The sequence below is a fragment of the Dipteris shenzhenensis genome, chromosome 14 (assembly GCF_047967505.1).
Source record: "Dipteris shenzhenensis isolate YYH24624 ecotype China chromosome 14, Dip_SZ_1.0, whole genome shotgun sequence".
Classification (NCBI taxonomy): Eukaryota; Viridiplantae; Streptophyta; class Polypodiopsida; order Gleicheniales; family Dipteridaceae; genus Dipteris; species Dipteris shenzhenensis.
Genome location: NC_141609.1, coordinates 30,424,620 through 30,451,386, shown reverse-complemented (window position 1 = coordinate 30,451,386; position 26,767 = coordinate 30,424,620). Strand labels below are relative to the sequence as shown.

Here is a 26,767-nt window from a genome sequence, read left to right as displayed (position 1 = left end):
ATGTCACCGGTTTCAAATTCACGGTGATGTCTACGTTTGTTGGCGGACTGTTGATACGGCTCTTGCGCTTTTCGCATATGATCCCTGACTTGGAGTAGAATATCTTGCATTTCTTGAACCAGTTGATCAGCTAGGGCCACTCGATGTTGAAGTACAAAATTTGTTTGTACAATCGGAGTGTGTCCAGAAGTTGCTTGGAATGGAGTCATGCTGATGGCACTATGGAAAGAGTTATTATAAGCAAACTCAAGGAGTGGTAGATACTCTTCCCAAGCTTCTAAGCGTGACTGAATATAATGTCGGAGCATTTCTTCCAGAACTTGGCTGACTCTTTCAGTCTGGCCATCTGATTCTGGGTGGTAGGCTGAACTGAACAGTAGAGTTGTACCCAAAGATTCGAACAGAGAAATTCAAAAGTGACTGGTAAACTTAGGATCTCTTTCGGAGACGATGTTCTTGGGCAATTCATGGTGTCGGCAGATATGTTGTATGAAGAGTTTGGCGATGTCCGGAGCTTGTGCACTGCTTTTGCAAGCAACAAAGTGTGCCATTTTGGACAATCGATCAACAATTACCATAATCTGAGTATTACCTCTGGATGATCGTGGTAGTATTGTAATAAAATCCATGGAAATACTTTCCCGCGTGTTAGTTGGAATTGGATGAGACTGAAGAAGTCCTGCTGGAAGTCATCGGCTTGCTTTCATTTGTTGACAAGATAAGCAGACGTAACCATTTTGGTGACGCCGCTTTTCATATGAGGCCAGTAGTATGTTGCACTGAATAACCTGTAAGTCTTGTTGATGCCTGGATGTGCAGCATAAGGAACTACATGATGCTCTTTTAACAAAAGACGTCGAACATGCTTGTCATGTGTTACACAGACGCGTTTCGATAATACAGAAGGTCGTTCGTATAAGAATAGGATGAGAAGATCTTCTATTCGGAAGTAGAAGGTTGATCTTTCGAAAGAACTTGTACTGCTCTGCCAAAGTCTTTACCATTGAGATACTTCCCTTTGAACGAATTTAGAACATCCACAGATAATGTAGAGATTACCATAGCTGATGCTTAAGTTAACCTGCTAAGAGCATTTGCAACTACATGTACTCAATGGTCATGTGAAAGTTGGCCAGAAACTCAACCCAGCGTGCTTGACGAGCGTTCATTATTGGCTGAGTAAAGATATACTTTAGAGAGTGATGGTCTGTCTTTACCATCGAGTCGGCTCCCATGAGATAATGTTTCCAAGAGCGGTAATCATGTACAATAGCAAGAAACTCCTTATCATAAACCGGGTATTTGGTTTGGATATCGGAATGTTTATGGTTGTCAAAAGCAATTGCTCAGCCTTTTTGTTGTTTGCAGAAATCCGGGCAGCAAGGTGACGGTAGAGGCTGCAAAGGGGATCTGTTTGAACAAGAAGTCTTGTAGGTAGGTATGCAAAGGAACCGGCTGATGTAGGCAATTGAGATCTATGCAAGATGGAGGCGTGACGAAGGCACGGCTTGCTACAAGAAGATGGCACAATCACGTACGGCAGAAATAGGCGGAGCAGATTTCAAGAAATCGCGTTTCGATTTTTGCGCCTATTGCGGGGAGGTGGTTACCAAATATTAAAATGTGGGTTCTCTGAACCCTTGGGTAGTCTAGGGTTAGGCCTTGGGTGTAGGGCTGGTTGCCCTTTTTAGGCCCTCTAGGTACCCTTTTGTAGGTTGGTGCTTGGTGCCAAAGGGTGTGCCTATTCTAAGGGGTGTGACCCTTGGAATAGGTGTACCTTTTCATGAAAGGTTGTAACCTTGTTTTAAAGAGGGGTGTCCCCACAAGAAAAGGTGTGCCTTTTTTACAATGGGGTGTGTCCCTTGGGTGAGGAGTCAAAAACTCTTCATCAAAAGGTGCGTCCAATGGTGAAAAAGGTGCGTCCCTTGGTTTTGGGACAGCCCAAGCACATCAAAAGACACGATTTTTGTCGTGTCCATTCACATCAACTTGTGATGTGAGGAAGATGGAGAGGCCACTGATGACTTAGGTGGGGTTGGCTCTAAAATTTTTTACGCTCATTCTCTTCATAAAAAGTGCGTGGATATCCTTCTAGCAGATCCAACCGAAGTTGGCACATCTTGGTTAACCGTAGTTAACCCTCTTGGTGCATGCCAAGTCTCGTTGACCGAAGTCAACACTCTTTGACCATAGTCAGCTCTGTGTATCTTTGACCGTAGTCATTTCTTTGACCATTAAAAGAACTCTTTGACCATAATTAACACATAAGAAAACTCTTTAATTATGATCAAATAAATGGTCAACTGTATTTTGACTTAGGATATTTACATTGTGGTGACATCCCCTTGGCTTCTATTCAGTTGACCTCAACTGAAAAGCCTCCTTGTAAACATCCAAAAGCTGTGGATGATCAGACAACATGTCTTCCTCCATCCACTTGGCATCTAATGCCGTATAATTCTTGAATTTTACAAGATACCTGTAAAACTCCTTGCCTTGAGGGCCTTTGCATATAGTATGGTACACAATCTGCTCTGCTGAAGGACCTCTTCCAGTTCATCCACTTTTGGTGGATCTTCTGATACTGGCTCTGTAGGCTCTGGCCCCTGGACCCTGGAATTTCTTTAGAAGACTCACATGGAACGCATTGTGAATCCTCCAATGCTCTGGCAATGCCAACCTGTATGCAACCTCATTTATTCTTTCTGTAACCCTGAAAGGGCCATAGTATCTAGGAGATAACTTTACATACACTTTCTGTTTGCCTTTAAACTTACGGAGCCTAGCTTTCTCGAACTTCAAATACCCAATCCCCTTCCTTGAGATCTAGCTGTCTCCTATGCTTATCTGCAGCTCTTTTATGCTTCTCTTGAGACCTTTCAATTGCTGTCCGGACTTGGCTGTAAGCTGTCTGGAGGTCTCTCGCAAACTGATCAGCTGCAAATATTTCATCCTTGGTCCTCAGGATAGGTGGCAGAATCACCTTCCCATAAATGACCTCGAAGGGGGCTTTCCCTGTAGAGCTGTGTACTGTATTATTGTAAGCAAACTCTACCAATGGTAGGTACTTTTCCCAGTCTGAACCTTGGTCACCCACGTAGCATTTCAGCATATCCAATACTGTAGAATTTGCTACTTCACTTTGACCATCTGTTTGGGGATGGAAAGAAGAAGAAAAATTCAAATTCGTCCCCATGTTGTCAAATAAAGCTCTCTAGAATAGACTGGTCATTTTGGGATCTCGATCACTGACAATGGACTTAGGCATACCATGGTGCTTAAAGATCTGTGCCATAAAAAGCTTAGCCATATGATTTGCCTTTATGGTTTTGCGAACCGGAATGAAATGAGCTTGCTTGCTGAATCTATCAATGATAGTCCAAATCCCATCATTCCCTAACTTTGATCTTGGCAAATCAAAAATAAAGTCCATTGTAATACTTTCCCACGGTGCCTGAGGCACGGGAAGAGGCATAAGTAGGCCAGGTGCCTTCCATCTGTCATACTTCACTTTTTGACACGTAAGGCATTCAGTAACAAACTGACGTATATCTTTCCGCATCCCTGGCCAAAAGAAATACCTCTCTAATGCTAGAGTTGTTGCTGTAATTTCTCTATGTCCAGCATAGGAAGGTGCATGGCATTCCTCCAAAATCTTTTCCCTCATCTCCTGGGTGATGCATAGGCAGTAATCTTTCATTAGATACCCATCTTTCAAGGAATAGTGACTGGTGGACTGCCCCTCTTGCATTTGCTGTAAATTCTCGCCAAAATTTGCATCATTAGCATATTGCTCCCTCATGCCTTCTAGGTCCTGATGATAAGCAATAGTCACATTGTTGACCTAGGGTCTTCGGGACAAGGCATCTGCCACTCTATTCCGAATTCCTGGGGTATGGACAATCTGAAAATGATACATTGACAGCATATTTGCCCATTGCATATGCTTCTCGGAAAGTTTTGTCTGAGTTAGAAAATATCTCAGACTTTGGTGATCTGTTTTAACAGTAAAATCTGCACCCCAAAGATAATGCTTCCATGTATGGATGGCATGGATTACAGCCAATAACTCTTTCTCATAGATTCCGAGATATCTCTATGCATCCCGGAGTCTCCTGCTCTCATAATAGTTTCCCCTCTTCCTAGCAACCACACGATGTACTTTGCCCCTATGTACAAACTCCAGCACTCTTTCAGGAAGAGTCAACTTCACTGCCTTGCGATGGAACCAAGGCATACCCAAGACTACATCATGATGTTTGAGTGGAGAAATGAAGAAGTCTTCCTGATCCACATAACTTTGTACATGAAGATGGAGCTTCCCTATCAAGGGAGTGATTGGCACAGAGTTCCCACAGAACATCTGATCGGCATCCAAAGCCCTGCCCAACTCCTCCGTCTTTATTCCCAGCCTCAGGGCTAGGTCCTCTGATATGAAATTATCAGTAGCTCCTAGATCAAATAAAATCAGCGCTTGCTGGTCTCTGACTTTGCCCCATGATAGCAGCAATTCTCGTTCTTCTAGGTTTGAAGCATGACCCGGTATGTCAGGAATTCCTCCTGCCATTGGCTTTTGCAATCCCCTTGGCTTCTCTGCCTCTTTTCCCTTCGAAGTTGGGCACTGGGCAGCCACATGCCCCTCTTTGCTACACTTAAAGCATTTCCGATCTCTGCGGAATTCTGCTATCTGTTCAGGAGTGAATGGGGATTTGCCTTTATATGACTTTGAAAACTGAGTACCCCTCGGCTTCTGAGGCCGAAACCCTTTCTTTTCAACCTTGGGATACTCTTTCTTTTCTGATTTTGAAAAATCAGTTTTCTTCCTTTCAGCACGTCCTGCATGCAATGATAGTACTGTGGATGGATCTTGTAATGGCACAAGACTAGCTACTGAAGCTGAATGCATAAGGTCTTGAATGTTCTTTGCCCCCAAAGCATTTACTACTGCCTGAATTCTTAGACTGAGACCTGCTCTATACTTTCTCATTTGGGTTCCTTTGGAGATCTTTTTGAAAGGTGCAACCTGCAAATAAGCATCCCAAAACTTTTGGTTGTACACATCCACTGTATCTCCTGCATCCATATGCAAACTGTCCCAATCTTGAAGAACATGATCTCAAAACTGTTTAGGCATAAACTGCTGGTAGAAGGCTTTCTTGAAGTCCTTCCACTTCTTTGGGGCTGACCCATCTGTGGTCTGTGCACTCCACCATGCACTAGCTGTCGCTGTCAAGTGCAAACTAACCATTCTTAACTTGGAGGATTTTGAAAACTTTTCTGTACCAAATGCAGCCATCAAACTGCCTGATGAACTGCAATGCTTTGTCTGTATGACCATGTTGTCCATTATAGGTCATAAACTTGACAGATTTACCTCCCTCTTTGAATTCCTTGGTCTCTCTGGAAGACTTACTCTTCCTGGACTTCTTGTGTTTCCTTCTTTTCCTAGCTGGTTTATCTGATAAAGAAGAAGATACAGAAGTCGAGCTCGAGGTAGACGGTGAAGGACTGGGAGATCGGTGATGGTGCCTTGATCTCTTCCTGCTATGAGACCGTCCCCTATGAGATCTCTCTCTTTCTGGCTGTACACGAGAGTGTGCCTCTGGCATTGGCACATCATAAGCTGCATTAGGCACAGTTTCTGCTTGAAACAAATGCTGAGCTCTTGGATCCTTTCTGAGATTTTCCATCTCTTGCATACGAGTGCGTACCATCTGCTCAAATTCTTGCTGAGTTTGTTGCACACTTCTCTGTCTTGGATGTGCATCCCTATCTTGTGAATCCCTCTGGATAGGTGATTGGGCCATTTTCTTACAACTCGTTTGAGATCTGCAAGTTTCTCACGCACACTGTGTATGCAACTGATGCACATTGCCTTTGCGTTTCAAAGAGAAAAATTACCTCAACAAGAGGTGTCTTGCATTCACAATCTAGGCCAGTACCGGGCTGTCAACTCAAGGCATATACCCACAAAGTTGTCAAGGCATCAACAACTATATTGCCCCTTTTTTGGCTGCTGCAAAAACCACTGAGTATGCATCTGATTCCCTTTTCCTGAGCACAAAGGCATGCATTCCTTTACTTGTGCAAATCTCTGATTTTTCTCTGATTTCTGCTTTTTTTTCTGAGAGTGAATACTCTCTCAGATAGGTGAAAACTGCTAGCAGAAACAGTCTCTGCAACTGTCTTTTTTTTTTTTTTGGGACAGTAACCAGATGAAGTAACCGGCTGGTTACTCTAACCAGACTAACTGGCTCTGGTCTGGTTGGCTCTCAACTGGACCTCACCCATCTGTAGTCTAGTTAACCAGCTATGGTCTGGTTAACTAAAACTAAGGTTAGTTGGTCAGACCTGGTTTGACTAACCAGTCTAGTTTGGTTAGACCAACTAACTGAACCTCTAACCAGGGTTAACTAACCAGAGTTAGTCTAGCCACTGGTTTGCCACCTCAGCAGTCCAGCTGGCTGCCACAAGTCAATGCCATGTTAGCTGTCTGTCAGGCCTGCCACATCAGCACTTGCCACGTGTCTTACCTATGTGGACTGCCACGTGTAACGCAAGCATACACTGCCACGTGTCAGGTGGCCAGGTCAGGGCCACATCAGCCACCTGCATGCTTCATATTGCCACGTCATCTGCTGCTTGGTAGGCGCCACGTCAGCGCAGCCTAAAGTAAGAAAATTCTGGCAAAATCCAAGGTCGTCACGGACTTCTGTCAGCGTCGCAAAACGGCGACGGAACACCTTGCTCGCATCTTTTTCACGATGAATGCCATGGCAGATCTTCTCTTGTCGTTCACCAGTCGACACCCCCGCGCTTGCTAATCGTCAATGCCGACGTGAGAATGCTTCTTTGGAGTCGTCAGCACAGAGTTTGCCTTCGCAAAACCCCTACGCTACCATAATCTCCCCTAACGTGCTTGTCTTCCCGATGTGGAAATTCTCCTACAGATCTTTTTAGTTGTTCAGCATTGTGAGCGTCATGTGAAGTAAAATGAGAGGCATGTCGCTATACGATGAGATCTTCATCGTCCCAGTTCCCGTCAGACGCACAAATCTCTATTGAAGGCGTATTTGCACCTTCACGACACCTGACTTCCTTTGAGCGTTATTGTCCAGACAAGCACAATTAATGACTCCTTATGCTCACAAATGTTGCGCTGTCATCTCTGGCTCTTGCTTCCGCTTGAGTATAGGAATTTAAATTCCAGCATACAAGGCTTTCTTTCGTCACATACGAGGACTGTGGGGTCGTCACTGCTTGAGAAAGCCGTGATTTTATATTTATTCTTTGGTTGACGGGAGTCAAGACTCTTGATTATAATTAAGAGGCTTTGACCAAGGGTCGAGGCACCTTAATTATAGTCAAGTCTCTCCAACCGAAGTTGGCACATCTTGGTTAACCGTAGTTAACCCTCTTGGCGCATGCCAAGTCTCATTGACCGAAGTCAACACTCTCTGTATTTTGACTTAGGATATTTACATTGTGGTGACATTTACTATATTTAGAAATGTACTAAGAAACAGAAAAGAGACTGAGATAGTAGAGAACAAGGAATATTTGTATTGCTTGAGTGTCTGTAGTGTGTCATCCATACAGTTGGGCCTCTCTTATATAGAGAGTGAAGAGTCACACATGAAAAGGTGTGTACGCCAAAGTGTATGTGCATGAAGAGGTGAGTACCCCTTGTGAAGGGTGTGACCCTTAATGAGAGTCTACATTACAATGATAGTGTCTCTTCAATAGAATGTGTCTCTTGTGAAGGGTTGTGCCTCATAGGAAGTGTCCCGTCAAAAGGGTATACCCTTCCACACGTTTCCATTCATCAAACCATCCATAAGTCTAAGGTATAGAGAAAGGAATATGCCACAGATCGTGACACTTGTCTTGGTGCAATAGCAATTGGAAAAGGGCATTGGGATCAAGTTGCTCTGCTTCATCTATCTCGTCCTGCGAATCCTGAGTGGCATGCTCAGAAGGAACATGCTGTCCCTCATCATTCTGTTCTTCACCCTCACTGGTGTTATGCTCCTCCTTAAAATTGTCTTCTTCCTGCTCGAAGATAGTCAATGATCTGTCTCGGTGTGACATGATTGTTGGTAATATGGTTGTTTCAAAAATGCAATGGGGCTTTCCTCACCCAACACTCCCAGGGCTCACCTCTGTAGGAAGATGGTGACTATCCCGGCAACGGAACCGCTGTAACCGGCCTTCAGTTTCCTAAAGGGCAGTAGACCATAACTATCATTGCATATTCATTATTCACAGCCACATTACATCATTTCTAGCCACTTAACTTTAAACAATACCACTTAGAAACAACTTGAGAAATAACTGGATGGAGGCTAGAGTGCCCCTGCTCAATGATTCCAAGTACAAGACACCACAGTGGCCCCAAACACTTGGCTCCCCTTCTGGTATTTATTTATTTCTTTAGGAATGAAATTTGTACATGCAACAACGGCTCACCCTTGTGCTCTGCCCCACTGGCAATTCCACTGTCCAAGCCAAACTTTGGCTACAACCTGCATTCCATCCTAGTGCACACACTAGTGCCCAAGTGCCAAGGCAAGGCTAAGGCATTCACCATTGTCCATGACCAATTGTAAAGCTGTCCAAGCATCCAACTTGCTCTACAGGTCTGGCAATCCCACAATCCATTGACCAGCCTCTCAGGGCGACCTAGCATCAACACAGATCTCAAACTGAACAAGTGATCTCAATATAGGAAGAAAAACCACACATTGCTCCTCTGACATCCAACTGGTTACACCCCCCTGTAACTAGGTGTCACTTCACAACCTGAATGGCCAAGAGGGGACTTCCAACAGCAGAGGAGTAACAACAAGCTTCCAAAATGACCAAATGCAATAAAAAATGAAAGGAATAGTGACATGTAAACTCAAACCAGCTTCAAATGACTTCAATCTTGCTCCAGATAGTTCCAAATCAGCTCCCAGAAGCTCAAGAACACCTCCAGGGGTAGCTGATCGAGCAAGCAAGAGGCAGGAAGAGGAACTGGCAGCTTGGAGAGGGGAAGGAAGAGAGAGAGAAGGGATTGGAATGAGAGAGAGAAAGAGACCTGGATGATCTCGGGCAGGAGAGGAGTAGCAATCAACCAGCAATGAATGCCTCGGAATTCGTGCAACATGAAACAGCATGCACAGCCCTCATTGAATTGTCCATACAACAAGAGGAAAAGTCCGTACAGCCAGCAGTTAATGCAATTCAGCCACCTTGGTTTACGTGCCAATCAAACATTCTATCTGTACAACCCGTCTTGGGAAGTGTGCAAGATAACCGTACTATCCTGTATAGCCTTGAAGATGCCTAAAAATGCGTGCCACTCAAAGCAAAGCAACCATACATCCTCCTCGGGATCAGCATGTGCAGCTGCACATCCGTACGCGTTGCTTCGAAATGCGTGCAACATCAAGAAATGTGGGGGGAAGGTGATCTCAAAATGCGTGAAGTAAACAAGAAGAGATAGAACATCCCGTACCTTAGCCTTGGAAGGAGAGGAAGGGGGTGGGTAGACTTGCATGAGGGATTGCCATGTGGCTCCTCATTAAAGTCTAACCCTTCTAGTCTAACCCTTCTCTGAATCTACTACAGGGTTGAGATGGCACTTTCAGCCTCAGCCTTGGTTTCTTTCCACCTCACTCTGAGGGGGTTTTTTATTATCCTCATGATTTCATGATGTATTCCGCTTTGAGCTTGCTCTCGCGGGTTTTTGTTCTTACTTAATAGAAGTCTTTTTCATGAAAAAAAAAAAAAAAAAGTCTAACCCTTCCAAACCAATGGAACATTGGTTTGTCCCTACATTAAAGTTCTAACCCCCAAAACCAATGACAACATTGGGTTTTCCTTGGGCCCAACTTTATGACCCCTCTAGACCTTGCTTTGCCCCTAGCATGTAGGGCGAGTGTGTGCAGCTAGGGACTTCTGGGAAGTGTCACTTCCCCTGGGCTAGTCCCCTTAGCCAAAGCCAATCACGGTTCAAAAATTCATGTCCCTGTGACAATGGGACACCCAGATTGATCTCCCACATGCATTGAGGATCTTGATTGGACAGTTTTGGGTACCTTCATACAGGCTACGAGTTGAGATAGGGCGAGTAGAGGGCTCTTTATGTGATATGTAGGAGACCGAGATAGAGGATCAATTTGCATGAGTTGCCTTGTGTACTATGAGATCCGTGGACAGCATTACTGTCTTTTCAATAGCACTTTTAGCCCATTTGAGAGATTTTGGCATACCCTGATCAGCGACCCGTTGTTGTTTTCCTCCTCAATGCCCAGAGACGTAGAAGTAAGCTTGTACGAGTGTAGAGGAGAGCACAGGGAGGGATTGTTAAAGCTCAGTTAGAGGATGACCACAAACTTTTTCTCTTGTGACTTGAGCCAGGGACAGCAAGTGAGTAGACGTAGCAGAGAGCCAGGGGGCAAGGCTCGACAAACGCGACTTCGGATGGACACTCACATGAGGACCACATATATCTCCTCTCTACCATTTGACATGCAAAGACACACCACAGGAGTGACATGGAACTTGTTAGACAACGAGCTTCCTCACGGAGTCTATAGAAGAGAAGGGAGGGACTAGATAGTTTGGACACGCTGATTAGGAGCAGCGATCCATCACTGATTTTCTTTCTAGATGACGCCATCCCTCACATGATCTAGAGCCATTGTCAAATGAGATATCTTGTCTATCCTATGACGACCTATGGAGTTAGTCCCACGGGCAACAAACATAGGTCCAGTCACCCGGATGGATAGCTTATAGAGAGGGTGAAGCCAATTGCATCCCATTGTTTCTCTTTACATTTTGGGTTCTCTCTTGCAGTGACAGCGCAGCGTATTTATTTCTTGTCTTGTTTGTGACACCAGCCTTGGGGTATGGGTGTCCGTTTTTCAGCTGCCCTACCCCTTAGATTTCATTGTATCTGGTTTCTTTTAGCGATTGCCTGTTGTAGGACGTTTGTTTAGCATGTATACTGCTGTATTTACAGCCGTTGCCCAAAACCTCCTTGGCACTCATTTTTCCGACAACGTGCATCTTTGCCATTTCAAGCAAGTTTTTTTTCTTTCTTTCAGCTGTACCATTCTACTCTGGTGTATAAGGAGGAGTAAGCTGCTCTCTATGCCATGCTTCTCGTAAAAGCTTTTGAACCCTCCCAACATATACTCTTCACCTCGATCACTCCTGAGGTTCTTGATTTGCAGTCTGATTGCTTCTTTTGCAAAACTTTAGAGCTCTTTGGGACGATGAAAGGTCTCAGATTTGTCCCTCAAAAATTACACCCCTTTTTTCCTTGTGTAGTCAATAATGAAGGTAAGCAAAGAAACAGTTCCACTAAGTGATTTGACATTCATGGGTCTTGCTAAATCTGTGTGAATACCTCCTTGCTGTCATGAACTGCTCCTTTAGAAAAATCTTCATGTACATTTTTCCTAGAATGCAAGAGTCACACATATGCTGATTCTCATGTATGTTGTCAGTGCATCTAAGCATTTGCAAAATTCTCAAGAGCTTGAGGGCTTTATAGTTGAGGTGACTAAACCTTTTGAGCCATCATACTGTCATCTGCTCTGCAACAATTGTGCAGGCATCATTCTTAAGACCACTCGCTTCAAGTCTGAGAAGTCCTGAATTCAGCTTCCTTTTTTATCAACTTTCATGTCCTGCTCTTCATCCATAACAAGACATTAATCGGTATTAAATACGACTATGTATTTCTGCCTCAGCAACTTTCTAATTGAAAGTAGTTTTTAATCTAAATTTGGAACATAGAATACATCTGATATGGGCTGAATATTGGGCCTCCCTTTTCCATTCTCTTTACAAATTCTGCATTAGTGTCTAGGAAAACTCCATGCCTGTAATATGATGTTTTCCCTTAAATTTGCCCTCATTCTCCAAGCATTTTCAGAGTATTTTCTACCTGTCTTCTTTCCTTATATTGTTGACATTTTGGATTGTGTAAAAATAGCAAGTACTCTCCTCTTTTTTATTGTACAAAAAGTCATGAATGTGATATGATCGAGAGGAGGTCGTAAGGGAAAGCAACTCCTCATTGGTATTGATGCCCCAAAAATGTTGGATGAGTGTTTACGGGTTTGTACCATGCTAAGGATGGGATGGTATGCAAGATCGTTGAATTCGGACCTGATCATATGTAACTGTGCAATAGAAAGAGAAGAATATAAGCCTGAAATGGGACACACAACTGAAGTATTTCAAAACAAAAGTAGGGATGTATTTAAATAGACATCCCATCTTGTGAAGCGAAATACAGTTTAAGTCAGTCAGGCCCTGCATAGTGTGTACTCCCCTTTCATTCCCAACTGTAACAACCTTTCTTTGTTCTCCTACATTTTACCTTTGTTGTTCATGGTCTCTCGATTTGTAAGTCTCATTATTCATGGCTTGTGAAGGAGCTTATATATCAGATTATCAATGGTATAACTTTGCTCTATTTACCATGTATTTAAGTAATTCTTGATGTTTAGAATTGGATGCATTCAAGTTTTCAACATGTGTATCATAGACACATATGGGAGTTCAGCAACATATAGCTTTCATTTTTTTGATGTCTTCTCCTCATTAGAATTGTCAATGCATCCTTGCATCTGGCTTAATATCTGTTGAACTTCTTGATAATTTGTCTATAGGTGGTGGTCACCATATGGTATAGAGCTCCAGAGTTACTACTTGGTGCCAAACACTACACAACCGCTGTGGGTATCCTTGATAGACCAAAGTACATGCTCACGTGACCTTACTTTTACGTGCATGGTTATATTGTGGATCTGCGTTAGTATTCTGATATATTTGATAGGCTTATTTTTGAAGATCCATGATTTTTGGGACTGTCATCATAGGGCTGCTCTCTGTTTTTTAATAAATCGTTGCAGGAGAACATAAATTTGATTTGAAGCCATTGAAGGGGCCGTTTATTCAGAGGCTTTAATAATTAGCTTTCGTAACAATTGTGGTTCATGGATGCTTAGTTATCATGTTCAGTCAAGTACAAAGTATGAATTGCCTTCGCTGGCTGGCCAAAATGCACACAACCTTCTGACTAGTGTGGAGTTAAATTAGTGAGAGCTAGAGCCTAGTCTCTTTTTTCAGACCAACCTCAAGTATGATAATTCTCTTGCTTGAGTAGCATCCCTGATGTGTTCGCCTTGGATAGCTCACCAGAGAGTAGAGGCACTAACATTTCTGTATGCACCTTTTGATGATCTGGATCTGGTTTCACAGTGTTAGGACAGAGACGGATTCCTTCTTGTTGAAGCCTTGGATTGGTTCTGCTATCTCTATTGAAATATCAAGAGCAAACTTTTTGTCTCTACAGTGGACAATAATTGAGAAGAAGGCAAGAAGACTGTTTTGAAGTTCCTCAACGTTTGTCAGACATGTGGGCTGTAGGATGTATTTTTGCAGAGCTGCTCACCTTAAAGCCTCTCTTTCAGGGCATTGAAGACAAGAGTGCACATAATCCTTTCCAGGTATCTCTGATAAATCTTTTAAAGAGCCTCATCATTTCAACCTGCTTGCATCATGATTCCACGTTGTTATAGATAACTGAGTCATTTATTACCATGCTTGGTGTTTCAGAAAACTAAGCAATATTTGTAAGCATGAAATGAAAAACCCACGAGCAACTTATCAAATGCTTTTGTATATGTTACTTTGACATTGTTACACGTCTAAATCTGTGACTCTCTTACATTTTGTATTCACGCGTAATATGAGATTGTGCATGAGCTGCTTTTCTAGACAATTATCCAAGCTCGCGACACTCAGCTCCTGTAATTGTCTTCTACTGTGATTTCAAGCTTGTATCTTTTGCATTTTCTTGGAGTGAATTCTGAAATTACTTGGCTGCAGTAGTTCGATTTGAAAGCAATGATATGCTGAAGTAAGTAGGCTCTTGTTATAAACAGGGGAGTGATATTGATACAAACAACTGACATGACACTTGCCTTTTGATAATTTTAGTTGAATCTTGATAAATATATTGTATAAGGCTTATGGTTGAGCTTGGGGTTGACATTTGTAAGAAATTTCTCCTCCATGGTTGTCAAGGTGGTGTTTGTGTAGTTTGTTTTTATCATGTAATCATATGTTTGCATATTGGTCTGCTTTCATGTGAAACAAGGTTAACCTGTTGTTTTGGCAATTTTGTTTGATTATTCTATTTTTCCTTTGGGTTTTTGGCAGTTTGATCAACTCGATAAAATTTTCAAGGTTTTGGGTAAGTTTTTGCTGCAAAGAGGCTTTTGTAAAGGATGCGATTTCATGCAATCTGTACACAGATCTATTTTGTCTCCTTATTAATGCTATATTTGAGGAATGATTTTAATGACATGATGTTTTTGGCAGGGCATCCAACCCCTGAGAGATGGCCGACTCTCACCAATCTACTTTATTGGCAAACTAACCGCCAACGTATTCAAGAACGGAAATAGTAAGGGAGGACAAATGAGGGAAACCTTCATGATAATGCATTTTACATAGTGTTTATCCACTTAGGTTCAACATTTTCTTTTATTGGTTTGAGAAATGAATCTTCTAGCTATCTTATGCTTCTTGGTTAGAACTTTCTTGCAATCAATGGTTTAAAATGCAATGGTCCTTGCAGTGAGAATTCTGGGCTGCATAGTGTTGTTGTATACCTTCAACCGAAAAGTCCGGCATACGACCTTCTGTCAAGAATGCTGGAGTATGTTACTGTTTTATTCATGAATGATCTGGTTGTAGCATGCAACTCTATACTGATGATTAGGGCCTTCTGCTATATGCATTGGCATTTTTTATTCACTTAATTATGTTCTCTCTTTGTACGAGGCAGGTATGATCCTTCTAAGCGTATCTCTGCAGCTCAGGCTTTAGAGCATGAGTATGTTTCCTCACTTCATAGTTGGTCTACTCATCAATGTTTTCAGTGCTTAGTTTCTCATTTTTACCTCCATGGTCTGAACTGTTTTGTGCAATCTATAGTTGGATCTGAACATGGTTTGCATTTTATGCTCAGTACTTTTGACCTAGGTGTATTTGTCGTGCTTAACAGACAGAAGTGGTTTGTTTCTAAGTGTGTTTCTTGAGTACCCTTGGGTTGACCCATAGTTTCTTCCTATTTATTTAATATCCTCACATGTCTGCAGTCTATGATGAGAAACCATCCTTCTCCACTGTTTTGTCGTATATGTAACTATTAAAGAAGAAGTTCACCACCTCAGGATAAGGATTCACCTTTGTAGATGTCATTTAAACAAAAGGTTGAAGAGTTCAAGACAGCAATATCTCTTTGAATGCCTTAGATTGTCTTTGATTTTTGGCCTCCTTTAATCATTACTCAAAATCTCAAGTGAACCATTCATCTTACTTACAAGTTTTGACCTGGTAAGAAACTCACAGGTCTGATGGATTTGTGATCATGCACGACTTCACACTGATCTCAGGAAATTTTAACCATGTTCTGGTAGGGCTGTTGGGTGGCTCAGTTCAGACTTGATTCTGGGAGTGGTTAGGATGAGAGAATCGTTGCATCACGAGTTAGACTCTGATACAGTATACTTTCCTCTTGTATTCTCCAGGATTTAATGGCTACATGCTTGTTCCTGCAACACCCATAGTTCTTGAAGAGGGGAAGAGTTGCATTCACGTATGATCAATGATATATAACATCAGGAGATGGTCATTCAAATCTCACAGCTTCAACACATATCCTTCAGAGAATAATTCAAATGCACATCTTAATTTTGATTTTATTTAAATAGGATTTTTAAAATGGAGAGTAGGTGACTCAAGTGAAAGCTTTACAACATATGGAATATTACAGTAGCGTGTCTAGGTAGCTGCTAGAATGGCCCCAAAACCTGGGACATTCTGAAAACTTTACAGATTTATGCATTATATAAATATTAGCTTGATGATCAAAAGTATCTTTTAGGACAGCAAGATGAGTTGGAGAGCAGTCATGGTTTGACTCATCAACCTTGTCAAGCCAAATTTTATTTGTTGATCCCTTATGGATTTACATACATTGGATGTTAGAATGCCCACAACCAGCATAGGTATTAGACTACTGCAAGGCGTCGGTACTTAGCTATGATAGGTCATCAAGCATCACTAACTTGGAACACTTTGGATGCACTACCTGTCACCCCTAAGCTCAATGGTCACTTGCTAAGTGTGTACTAGTCCACTTTAGGACTCTTAGTACACTTATGACCTAGGGCTAGTACTAAGTGCCGTAATTGTCCTAACTAGGCACTACTAGGCCTTAGGGTCGCTGTAACCCCACTAACTAGTAACTATTGTTCTTGCTTCCTAATTTTTAAACCCAAGTGTCATGTGCACGGATTAATATCTGACGTGTATTGGGGTACACAAGACTAGCTCAGGTAGCCTGGGGAGGCTTAGGGCTAGGCAGGCTTGATTCTCAGGTTGAGTGGCAAGGGTACGAACCAGATTTAGGTCTCCGCTATTTTTGGCGCATTGGGCCAAGCCTATAAAGGGAACCCAAGGGTTTAGTCTTCAGAGAGCTGATGGAAGCAAGTCTAGTTCCCTAGTGCTAGGTCTGATCCTAGATTGAGTCGCGGATGCGCGCCTGCATCTTAGCGTAGCCCAAGGCCTAGCAACAGATCCAAGGCCTCTCGGTGCCACCTGGTGGTATAGGACACTAGGCTGGTTAGGATCTGGTTGGGAGTTTGTGCCAATAGCTTAGCTCGTGGCTCGAAGGGGACATCTCCAGATTCGAGATTGTATCCCGTAGGTGTCATGGTTGGGTGGTGAGCAGCCTTCTCAGATTCCTTATGGTTTGGTGTGTTCTTGTGTTTGCATGTAGGTCAGAGGTTTCAGTAGTGCTAGGGTCGTGTCAGTTGGTATCAGAGCCAACTCGTGAGGTATAAATCTCTGTTGCGAGATAGATGGGCGCACATTCACTATTTCCAAGGGCCCACTAGGGAATTTTAATTCCCCAAGTCCCGCCCCACAGGCTCAAGGTAGTCATGCGCAAATTACAGGAGTCGCAAATCAAAAGTCCCATAGTAGACACTTGTTCTAAAAACCACTCTGAGAAAAATATGGTAAGAAGAGAGCTGAAGGTCTCAGTAGAACCCTTCATGTCGTGAGCTGTTGCTCCCAGCGATGCCACGTTGCCCCTGGTTGCCCCGCTGCCTCCACCCCGTCCGCCCCCTCTGCACTCCCCTGCCCTCCTCGCTGCCCCTTTTGCTCCTGCCCCTTCCGCTCTCGCCGTCCTTCTTGTGCCCGCTGTTGCGTCCCCGTCCCGCCCCACTCGCCTTTGCTTCTCCCGCCCCTGTTGCCTCCCCACCTGCTTGCTGTGCCCCCCTCCGCTCGCTGTGTCTCCCGCCACCCCGCTTCCCTTCGCCTCTGCCTTCTTTGCCTCCTCCTCCTCCACCTTTTCCCCCTGCCACTTTTAGCCGGAAAAGTAATCGAGGCCAGAGGCTAGAGGCTAAGTATGGCGACGCTCAAAGGCCATAGAGAAAAGGAGATCAAGAGGGCGAAGGGATGTCATAGGGGTGAAAAAGGAATTAGAAGTGGAGGGAAGGAAAAGGGAGACTATGACACAAGGGGAAAGGGAGAGGGGGAAGAGAAGCATGTACATGATAGGAGGAGGAATGTGGAGATGTAGACATCAAGGGAAGAGAACCATACTTTATTTGAAAGAAGGGATGAGAGGGAAATATCAAAATACTAGCTAGGTGGCTTTACAAGAGTGAGCGTGTCTCATCAAGGAATAGCCCTTTCCTTTTATAGCCAAAAGAGGGGGTCTCTTCACATTAATGTATCCTCCCACATGCATGGTGTGTGTGGAAAAGTCTCCCATGTGGGCTAGGTGGTTACACACTCTCAATTGTGTGCGACAACCCTTTGCCTCAATTTTCCACATAAATCAAGCCCCATATCTCAAGTCTATGATACTCCCTTGGTCTCTTTCCAATTTTATAATATATTCAAACCTCTAGGAGGACAAGTGGAGGGTTGGCACAAGGAATCTTGCCACCTCATCCTACTTTCCCCATTATTTAACTAGCTCTCTTGGTCCTTCTATACCTCCCCCACATGGGCCTATCTCATATGGAGGGTATAACTCAATATAATATCCATCTCCACCTATTTTATATTGCTTCTCTCATGGACTTTGAGCCATATCTCCTTAAAGGCAGCCTAGGTGGAGGGGTGGCACATGGAGGAGCCATGCCACCTTGCATTTTATAATATTACTATTATGGATTATGTACAACATACCTTATGGGTCCTCTTACATGGAAGGGTGGCACATGGTTATGCCCTGCCACCTCAACCTTGGGCCCTATGCACACCATATTTTATTATACTATTGCCACATATACAAACACACACATATATTAATGCCTTTTTCCTTAGACAATTTTATCCATAACAGTTCCCCCCCCAGGCAGGAAATGGACAGCATTTCCATGCCTGGGACCATCACGCACAAAGAAAGGCTTGAGGTAACGCTTGTTGATCACCTTCTTGCCATATGGTTCATGCAGCTCCTGAACTTGTACAGACCCATTGCTACGTTCTTTGATGATCCTGATGATCTTCTGAAGTCGGTGAACTCGTATCAAGTATGCCCAACACTTAGTTTCATGATGACCACAACCTTTGCATTCCTTACAAACGATCACCCTCTTTCGTGGCTTGCGGCTTTGTTGGGGTGGCGCTTCCACTCGCGTCATGCGTGATTGAAATACAAGCTTCACGTGCCAAGAAATCAGCAACAAGATTTCGAGCTCGAGGGATATGCTGAATTTTTACCTCTTCAAATTGGTTGCAAAGTTCCAAGGCTTGTTGATGTCGTGGAACCAAGCCTTTGCTCCGCACCTTCCACCTTCCACTAACTTGTTCACACAGTAGTTGAGAATCTCCTTGCACCTCCAATTGCTTGGCATGATGTTCTTGTGCCTTTTGTAGCCCAAAAATGAGCGCCGAGTACTCAGCTTGATTGCAAGTACTTGCGGGCGAAGACTTGCTGTAACAAAACTCCTCACCACCCGGTGAAGTGAGCTTCACACCCACGCCAGCCGCCTTGGTCGAAGGTTTGTAAGCTCCATCAAATTGAAGAATCCAAGATGTCATCACACCAAGACGAGAATTCGGACATCCCAAGTTTCTCGGTAGTCCAAGATAGGTAGGAGGAGAGGGTGGGGAGAATTCAACACTTGAGCCAAACGTTCAGCACCAAATAAACTTGCAATTCTTTGTTGATAGTTTATCTTAAGCCCAAAAAGAATTACAATTTGAAGCTCGAAATGAGGCACAAAAGGCTGATTAGGTACAAATGGATTCCTTGGTCGAAACATTACCAACCATAGCCAAGGCCTAGAAACCTTTGTAATGAGATTGTGAATAAACCATTCAGGACGAGCTTTTCCACAGGAATCAACAAGCAGATGCGCCAAATCTCCTCCCAAGCTTGGGGAGCATCCCACCCTTCGAAGAAGGAAACCGTTTTGATTACCTCTGAAGCAGCAAGTAGTTCGATCACCGCACAATGAGTAGAAGTAAAGTCAAAATCCTCCCAGCGTATCAGTAGTTCGTCACCATGAATCATCCACGGTGTGTCATTCCACCCGTCATCACCATCAATAATGCACTGGACAATCAGCCGTTCAAGGTCGATATGAAGATCAAGGAAGACATCTCGTGCATTGGTAGCCGTAAGGTGCGGAGGAACAGGCACCAATTCCTTAAACGCGTCGAGAAGTGACATAAATGTCCACCCTTCTCGTGAGGCATGCGTTCGTGAAGTGAGCTTGGAGAAGTTCTGAATTGGCAATCTAGCAAGAGATGTGGATAGAGCACATAAAATGAAATATTTTTGCTTTTTACAGCAAGAGCAAACTCCTTATGGTTAGAGAGTTACAGCTCCCGCAATTTCAATATATGAACAAAAATCATTACATTTTTACCACTTCCAACTTGTTGGCCCAATGATAAGACTTTCTTTTGTGAAGGGGGAGGTCTTGGGTTCCAATCCTACTCTTTAATAAAAAGAGAGGAGAGGAGAAGAGAAAGAGAAGGAGAAGAAGAAGAGAAGAGATAGGTAGGGGGGGCGCGGGATCTGCTGTTACTCTTTTGCAGGGGCTCAGGAAACAGTCCGCGACCAGAGCAGTCCAGAAGTCGCGGCAGTCCAGAGAACTGTCGCGCAGAAAACTGTCCGTAACCAGAAGTCGCAGCAGTCCAGAGAACTGAAGCGCAGAAAACTGTCCGCAACCAGAAGTCGCAACAGTCCAGAGAACTGTCGCGCAGGAGACGCACGAATCGAATGCACGCGCAGTAGCTTAGAAAGAGCACAGATGGTATAGTTTTGTTGATGTAACCCGTACGAGTAGAAGATTCGCCACCAGCCGTGGAGATTCGTATCCGAGCAGCCACACCAAAACTTTTAGCCGGAAAAGTAATCGAGGCCAGAGGCTAGAGGCTAAGTATGGCGACGCTCAAAGGCCATAGAGAAAAGGAGATCAAGAGGGCGAAGGGATGTCATAGGGGTGAAAAAGGAATTAGAAGTGGAGGGAAGGAAAAGGGAGACTATGACACAAGGGGAAAGGGAGAGGGGGAAGAGAAGCATGTACATGATAGGAGGAGAAATGTGGAGATGTAGACATCAAGGGAAGAGAACCATACTTTATTTGAAAGAAGGGATGAAAGGGAAATATCAAAATACTAGCTAGGTGGCTTTACAAGAGTGAGCGTGTCTCATCAAGGAATAGCCCCTTCCTTTTATAGCCAAAAGAGGGGGTCTCTCCACATTAATGTATCCTCCCACATGCATGGTGTGTGTGCAAAAGTCTCCCATGTGGGCTAGGTGGTTACGCACTCTCAATTGTGTGCGACAACCCTTTGCCTCAATTTTCCACATAAATCAAGCCCCATATCTCAAGTCTATGATACTCCCTTGGTCTCTTTCCAATTTTATAATATGTTCAAACCTCTAGGAGGACAAGTGGAGGGTTGGCACAAGGAATCTTGCCACCTCATCCTACTTTCCCCATTATTTAACTAGCTCTCTTGGTCCTTCTATACCTTCCCCACATGGGCCTATCTCATATGGAGGGTATAACTCAATATAATATCCATCTCCACCTATTTTATATTGCTTCTCTCATGGACTTTGCGCCATATCTCCTTAAATGCAGCCTAGGTGGAGGGGTGGCACATGGAGGAGCCATGCCACCTTGCATTTTATAATATTACTATTATGGATTATGTACAACACACCTTATGGGTCCTCTTACATGGAAGGGTGGCACATGGTCATGCCCTGCCACCTCAACCTTGGGCCCTATGCACACCATATTTTATTATACTATTGCCACATATACAAACACACACATATATTAATGCCTTTTTCCTTAGACAATTTTATCCATAACACCACCTCCACCTCTTCCGCCTCCCGTGCCCTTCTCCTCTCCCTTGCCCTCCTCTCCCTTGCCGGCTCCCCTCTCCGCCCTCTTGCCTCTCCTCCCCTCCTTCTCTCCCCCCTCGCCTTCTCGCCCTCCTGCCTCTTTCGTCCTCCGTCCTCCTTACCCTCCTTCTTCCTCTTCTGTCCTTGCCCCCTCCTTCGCCCCGCCTCGTCTCCGCCTCCCTCTCTGACGCTCTTTTTTTTCTTTTTTCTTTTCCCTCCCTGCAGCAGGAGCACTTGTGCTTGTGAAGGCGAAAGAAAAACCTTAGTGGTGACCCTTGGTCTGGCCAGAGGGGCTCTATTGCAGCACCTCGAATCCCACAACCGTTAAGGTTCTTCTTTTCCCAGCTAACAAGCAACAGGTATAGCAGGCAGTTTAGTCTTTCCAGGACAAGGCACTTGTGGGTAGAATTGTGGGCCTCACACCTACACGGAGACAGGTGAGAGTGGATCCAAGCGAGCTTGGCATTAGAGGGAGACCACATCCAGGAGGTCACCATCTATGGACGAGGCATTTTCGTCATCCAGCTGAGCTCCCTCGACACTGCCTCGATACTTATGGAGCATAGCCCCATACTCCTTGGTCTGCACCTTGTCTACCTCTTTCCTTGGTATCTTGGGTTCACAGTGGAGGACATGGATACGACACACCATGTTCCATGGTTTTCAGTTACACTACGCTTCCCAGGGCTCCTCAAGGAGTATTGAGCCATCCTCCCTTCCATTGGTCGGGCATTTGGCACAGTGCTTGAGTCCCCGCCAGAGACGGCCGCCTCCGTTCTAGCAGATGATGGAGTCCCCAAGATTAGAATGGTGGTTGAGAGCTCAGAGTCCCTCCGAGAGTTGATCCTTCTCGAGACCCTGGAAGGAGGCACACTTCGCCAGAGGGTGGAGATCTCTGGGTTACCAGGCCAGTGTCTTCAGTGTAGACAGATGGGTCACCTTGCCAGAGATTGCCCCCATCTCCCTCGTGCGTCTCCCTCCCCTCCTCCGCAAAGTAGGCAGAGTCAGTAGGCCCGAGTTCAGCGCCCTCTCAGATAGGAGCAATAGGAGTCTCAGACCCCATGGGTTACCCCTTCAGCAGGGGACTGGACACAGGTTAAAAAGAAAAAGAAATTAAGCAAGCAGGCCCGCAAACGCTGCAGGTAGAGGGCCAATCACAGAGAGAGGGACAGGGTTGATTGAGAGGCCTTGAAGGAGGAACAGCAGGAGCCACCTCCTTCGCAAAGTAGGCAGAGTCAGCAGGCCCGAGTTCAACGCCCTCTCAGGTAGGAACAACAGGAGTCTCAGACCCCATGGATTACCCCCTCAGTAGGGGACTGGACACATGTTAAAAAGAAAAAGAAACCAGGCAAGCAAGTCCGCGAACGCCGCAAGCAGAGGGCCAATCGCAGAGAGAGGGACAGGGTTGATCGAGAGGCTCGAAGGAGGAACAGCAGGAGCCACCTCCTCCGGCGGTAGGGGCCACCGCCCACTCAGCTGATCCTCCAGCTTCAGAGATTCAGCCTCTGCACCCACCCTTGCAGCAGCAGCGAGCCCCAGGAGCTCCAGATGCGGCGATGGCGAAAGCCGCAGATGCTAGTTCGACGAGGAACGCGGAGGAGCCGATCCAGAGCCCCGGCGAGCCCGATCAATAGGGGGCCTGATGTCGGCCTTATCCCTCCTCCCCCTCCCCCTCCCCCTCTCCCTCCCCCTCCCCCCCCCTCCCCCTCCCCCTCCTTCTCTTCACTTCCCCGTCCCCCTCTAGGGTTCCCCCCGCCCCCTCCAGCTGTCAATGCCTACCAGAAGTGACAAAGATTTGCCAGAGGAATATGTGGTCTACCTTTAATCTAATCTCCCTCCCCCTCAGCCCCCCCTTCTATGGTCACTCTCACCGCCCGCCCCCCTCCCCCTGTCCCCCGCGTCCCTACCTCTGCCTCTATTGCCCCCCCCCCACTTCAGCAGCAGGTTCTTTTGCTTTGACACCCCTGCCAGCAAGCAAGGGAACGATGACGCCTCCTTCTACTTCCTCATCGTAGCAGCCAGCCCGTCCAGGGAGGGATCCTGAGGGACGAGGCTCGTCGTCCTCCCGGTCAGCACCTCCCAACCTCCAGCGTGGGCGTCCCTTACTGCAGGACTTCTGGAGGTTAGGACCTTGGAACTATCTGGACATTCCGAACTCATATCCTCTACCATTGGATGTAACGCTCATGGTCCTTCAGCCTCGGAAGGAAGGTTTGATCAGTGTAGTGGGATCTCAGACACACCCCGTTTGGAGATTTTCATTTGCCTCCACGGGGTTGGAGAAGTGGTCCCCGGAGGTGTTTGATGCTATTTTGGGAAATCAAATTATATTCATGATGGACAAGTGGATGGGACCCAAGGACTAGACCTTTGGTACGCCCATGGCGCAGAGGTGAACTTTGAGCTGAGCTTCACGCGCGAGGAGTCGGTGTTTGGCTTGGCGACAGGAGTGATCAAGTTGCCGCTGGAGGCAAAGGTGGAGCAGACACACTTTTGGCCTCTCTAGAAGTGTACGGAGCTGTTCGGGGTAGAAGCCTCCTTCATGATGAAGTGGGCACAGAAGATCGGTATTGAGCCGATTTCCACCCTAGTACGGCGCTGCACAGACACTGACTACTTGCCCTCTAAATCCCTAGCAAAATCGCGCACAAGGCAGTCTTTCTAGGACAGGCACCCACTCACAGGAGAGCCTTATTCCCGACTCCTCTATCCTCATGAGCTGGACCTTAGTGAGTTGGAACGTACACAGGCTCCACGATTGTGTTCGTAGCTAGCTGCTGTACATGATATACTCCGGTAGGAGTTGCAGAGGGCAGTGGTAGGGCGGGTAGTGGACATCCTTATGATTCAGGAGCACATGTTTTCAGCCGCAGATATCAGATGACTCCATCACCTTCTCCCATGGAGAAGGCCAGAGGTGTGGTCCCCTGCAGTAGGACGGAGTGGAGGGGACTGCATCTCAGGAGTTGTGTTCCATTCTCTATCTTGTGATCTTGGGCTATATCTTCTGCTCCATGAGTAGTGTTGGCCCTAAGCAAGCAACCTACCTCCAGTTTTTCCGACATGGTATCAAATCCAAAGGTCATCATCAGGGATAGCCTTGCTCATGACATGAAACGCAGGAGATCGAAGAGCGGAACCTTCTTCAGACTGAAGGGTGGAGTCCTTTCCGAGGAGGAAGGAGATCTTACATTTATAAGTGCTTGTGTGACTTGCAGTTAGTGCAGGATAGGCCAGCAAACTTCAGGTCTCGTCTACACCGAGCCATGGGATCCAACCCACTCATTCTGAACTTCGAAGAGTCAAGGACGTCGGGTGGAAGCAACTATCCAATATGGAAAGTGAAGCTTGAAAGCCATATGGTAGCCAGGGAGATTTGGAGGGTGATGGACGACATGGAGCAAAAGTCAGCTTATGTGTGGGACGCATCGGGGAAGATCACTAAGCCGACAGACCTAGACGAGATGAAGGAATGGATCCTAAAAGATGCAATCGGGATTTCCATGATGATTGGGATGGTTGTGAGTTAAATGAAAGCGCACATTCCGCTGGCAGACGTAGTGCATGAGGCATGGAAGACCCATGTAGGATCTCTATGAGACCAGGTTTTGGAGATTAGGGCCCTGGAACTATCTAGAGATTTCGAACTCTTACCCTCTACCCCTGGAGGTAACGCTTGTGATCTTGCAGCCCCAAAAAAGGAGTTCGATCAACATAGTGCGCTCCTAGACACACTCAGTTTGGAGATTCCAGTTTGCCTCCACAGGGTTGGAGAAGTGGTCCCCAATGGTTTTTTTTTTTTTTTTTCAAAAAAGAGACTTCCATTAAGTAAGAAAGAAACGTGCTAGAGCAAGCTCTATGCGGAAATACACCATGCTAAGCATGTAATAAAAAACACCTCAGAGGAATGAGGTAGAAAGAAACCAAGGCGGCTGAAAATGCCATCTCAACCCTGTAGAAGTCTCAGCAAAGAAGGGAGAGTCTCTCCAATCTCTGAGAAAAGTAACTCTCCTGGAGGAGGTTGCTCGAGATGATCCCTGCATGGTCGCCCAAATGGCCATCAGAGTGTGTTGGCGACTACAAGAACTGGAAGAAGCTGAAGGTGATGTGCAAGCTCTCCAACTGCTGACATTTGTCATGGCATTCTTGTTTGCCTTGATGAACAACCTCATGCAACGCCGCACCTCTAACCCTCGCGTGTAATGATCAATGTGATATCATGAGGGTTGGTCCTTTTAAGATTGTCTATGTGCTATTCTATGCTGAAGATTCTTCTCGTGTAATATTTCACACTACACCAGTCACGCCCTACCCTGCCTATGTGTGCTTTTTGGATGTATCTTCACCCGATTTTCAGTTCAAGCTTCCTCTTACTATTGTTCGTCCATAGATAAGCCCCTCTTTTCCATCTTCCAAGCATGGCTGACATTCCCGTGTTTTGTGGACGGGTAGATGAAAATCCAAATGAGTATCTTGTGGCTTTCAAGCGCCGTTGTGTTTCTCTCAACTTTCTTACTGAAGACAGATGGCTATTGGTTCTTTCCACATTTCTAGAAGGTTTGGCTCAAGTGTGGTATGAGAAGCAAGCCGAAGATGTTCGCCAAAGCTGGCCAAGGTTGACAGCAGCAATGATTGAGTATTTCGGCAAAGAAGAGGAGCCGGAGAATGTGCACCTGCAGGTGGCAAATTTGAAGCAGTCAGAAGGTGAGACGGCGCGTCGATATGTGGATCGAGCGGCCGTGCTCCTGGACCGTTTGATTGCCACACAGGATGACAATGCCGGGTTTCGATCTGGAATGACTCAGCATGTGCTGGGCTACCTTGTAGCAGGAGCAAGTGATGAATTCCGCCTCAAGCTTAAATGGGAGAATCCAGAAACTATGGTGCTAGCACATGAGATTGCTCAAAAGTTTGACAAAGTTCAGTCTGACCCCTCTTTTCCATCTTCCAAGCATGGCTGACATTCCCGTGTTTTGTGGACGGGTAGAAGAAAATCCAAATGAGTATCTTGTGGCTTTCAAGCGCCGTTGTGTTTCTCTCAACTTTCTTACTGAAGACAGATGGCTATTGGTTCTTCCCACATTTCTAGAAGGTTTGGCTCAAGTGTGGTATGAGAAGCAAGCTGAAGATGTTCGCCAAAGCTGGCCAAGGTTGACAGCAGCAATGATTGAGTATTTCGGCAAAGAAGAGGAGCCGGAGAATGTGTACCTGCAGGTGGCAAATTTGAAGCAGTCAGAAGGTGAGACGGCGCGTCGATATGTGAATCGAGCGGCCGTGCTCCTGGACCGTTTG

General features: G+C 45.3%; 1 protein-coding gene across 1 annotated transcript in view; it reads left to right on the top strand.

Moving 5' to 3' along the window:
* Nucleotides 1-26,767, top strand: part of CDKE;1 (cyclin-dependent kinase E;1) — a 57,465-nt gene that overhangs the window by 17,562 nt on the left and 13,136 nt on the right. Inside the window, exons 6-11 of the mRNA XM_087384581.1 lie at nucleotides 12,678-12,747; nucleotides 13,423-13,517; nucleotides 14,233-14,266; nucleotides 14,395-14,479; nucleotides 14,654-14,734; nucleotides 14,864-14,911. Of these exons, the coding sequence (XP_087240707.1) occupies nucleotides 12,678-12,747; nucleotides 13,423-13,517; nucleotides 14,233-14,266; nucleotides 14,395-14,479; nucleotides 14,654-14,734; nucleotides 14,864-14,911 (413 nt within the window). The remainder of the gene's footprint in view (nucleotides 1-12,677; nucleotides 12,748-13,422; nucleotides 13,518-14,232; nucleotides 14,267-14,394; nucleotides 14,480-14,653; nucleotides 14,735-14,863; nucleotides 14,912-26,767) is intronic.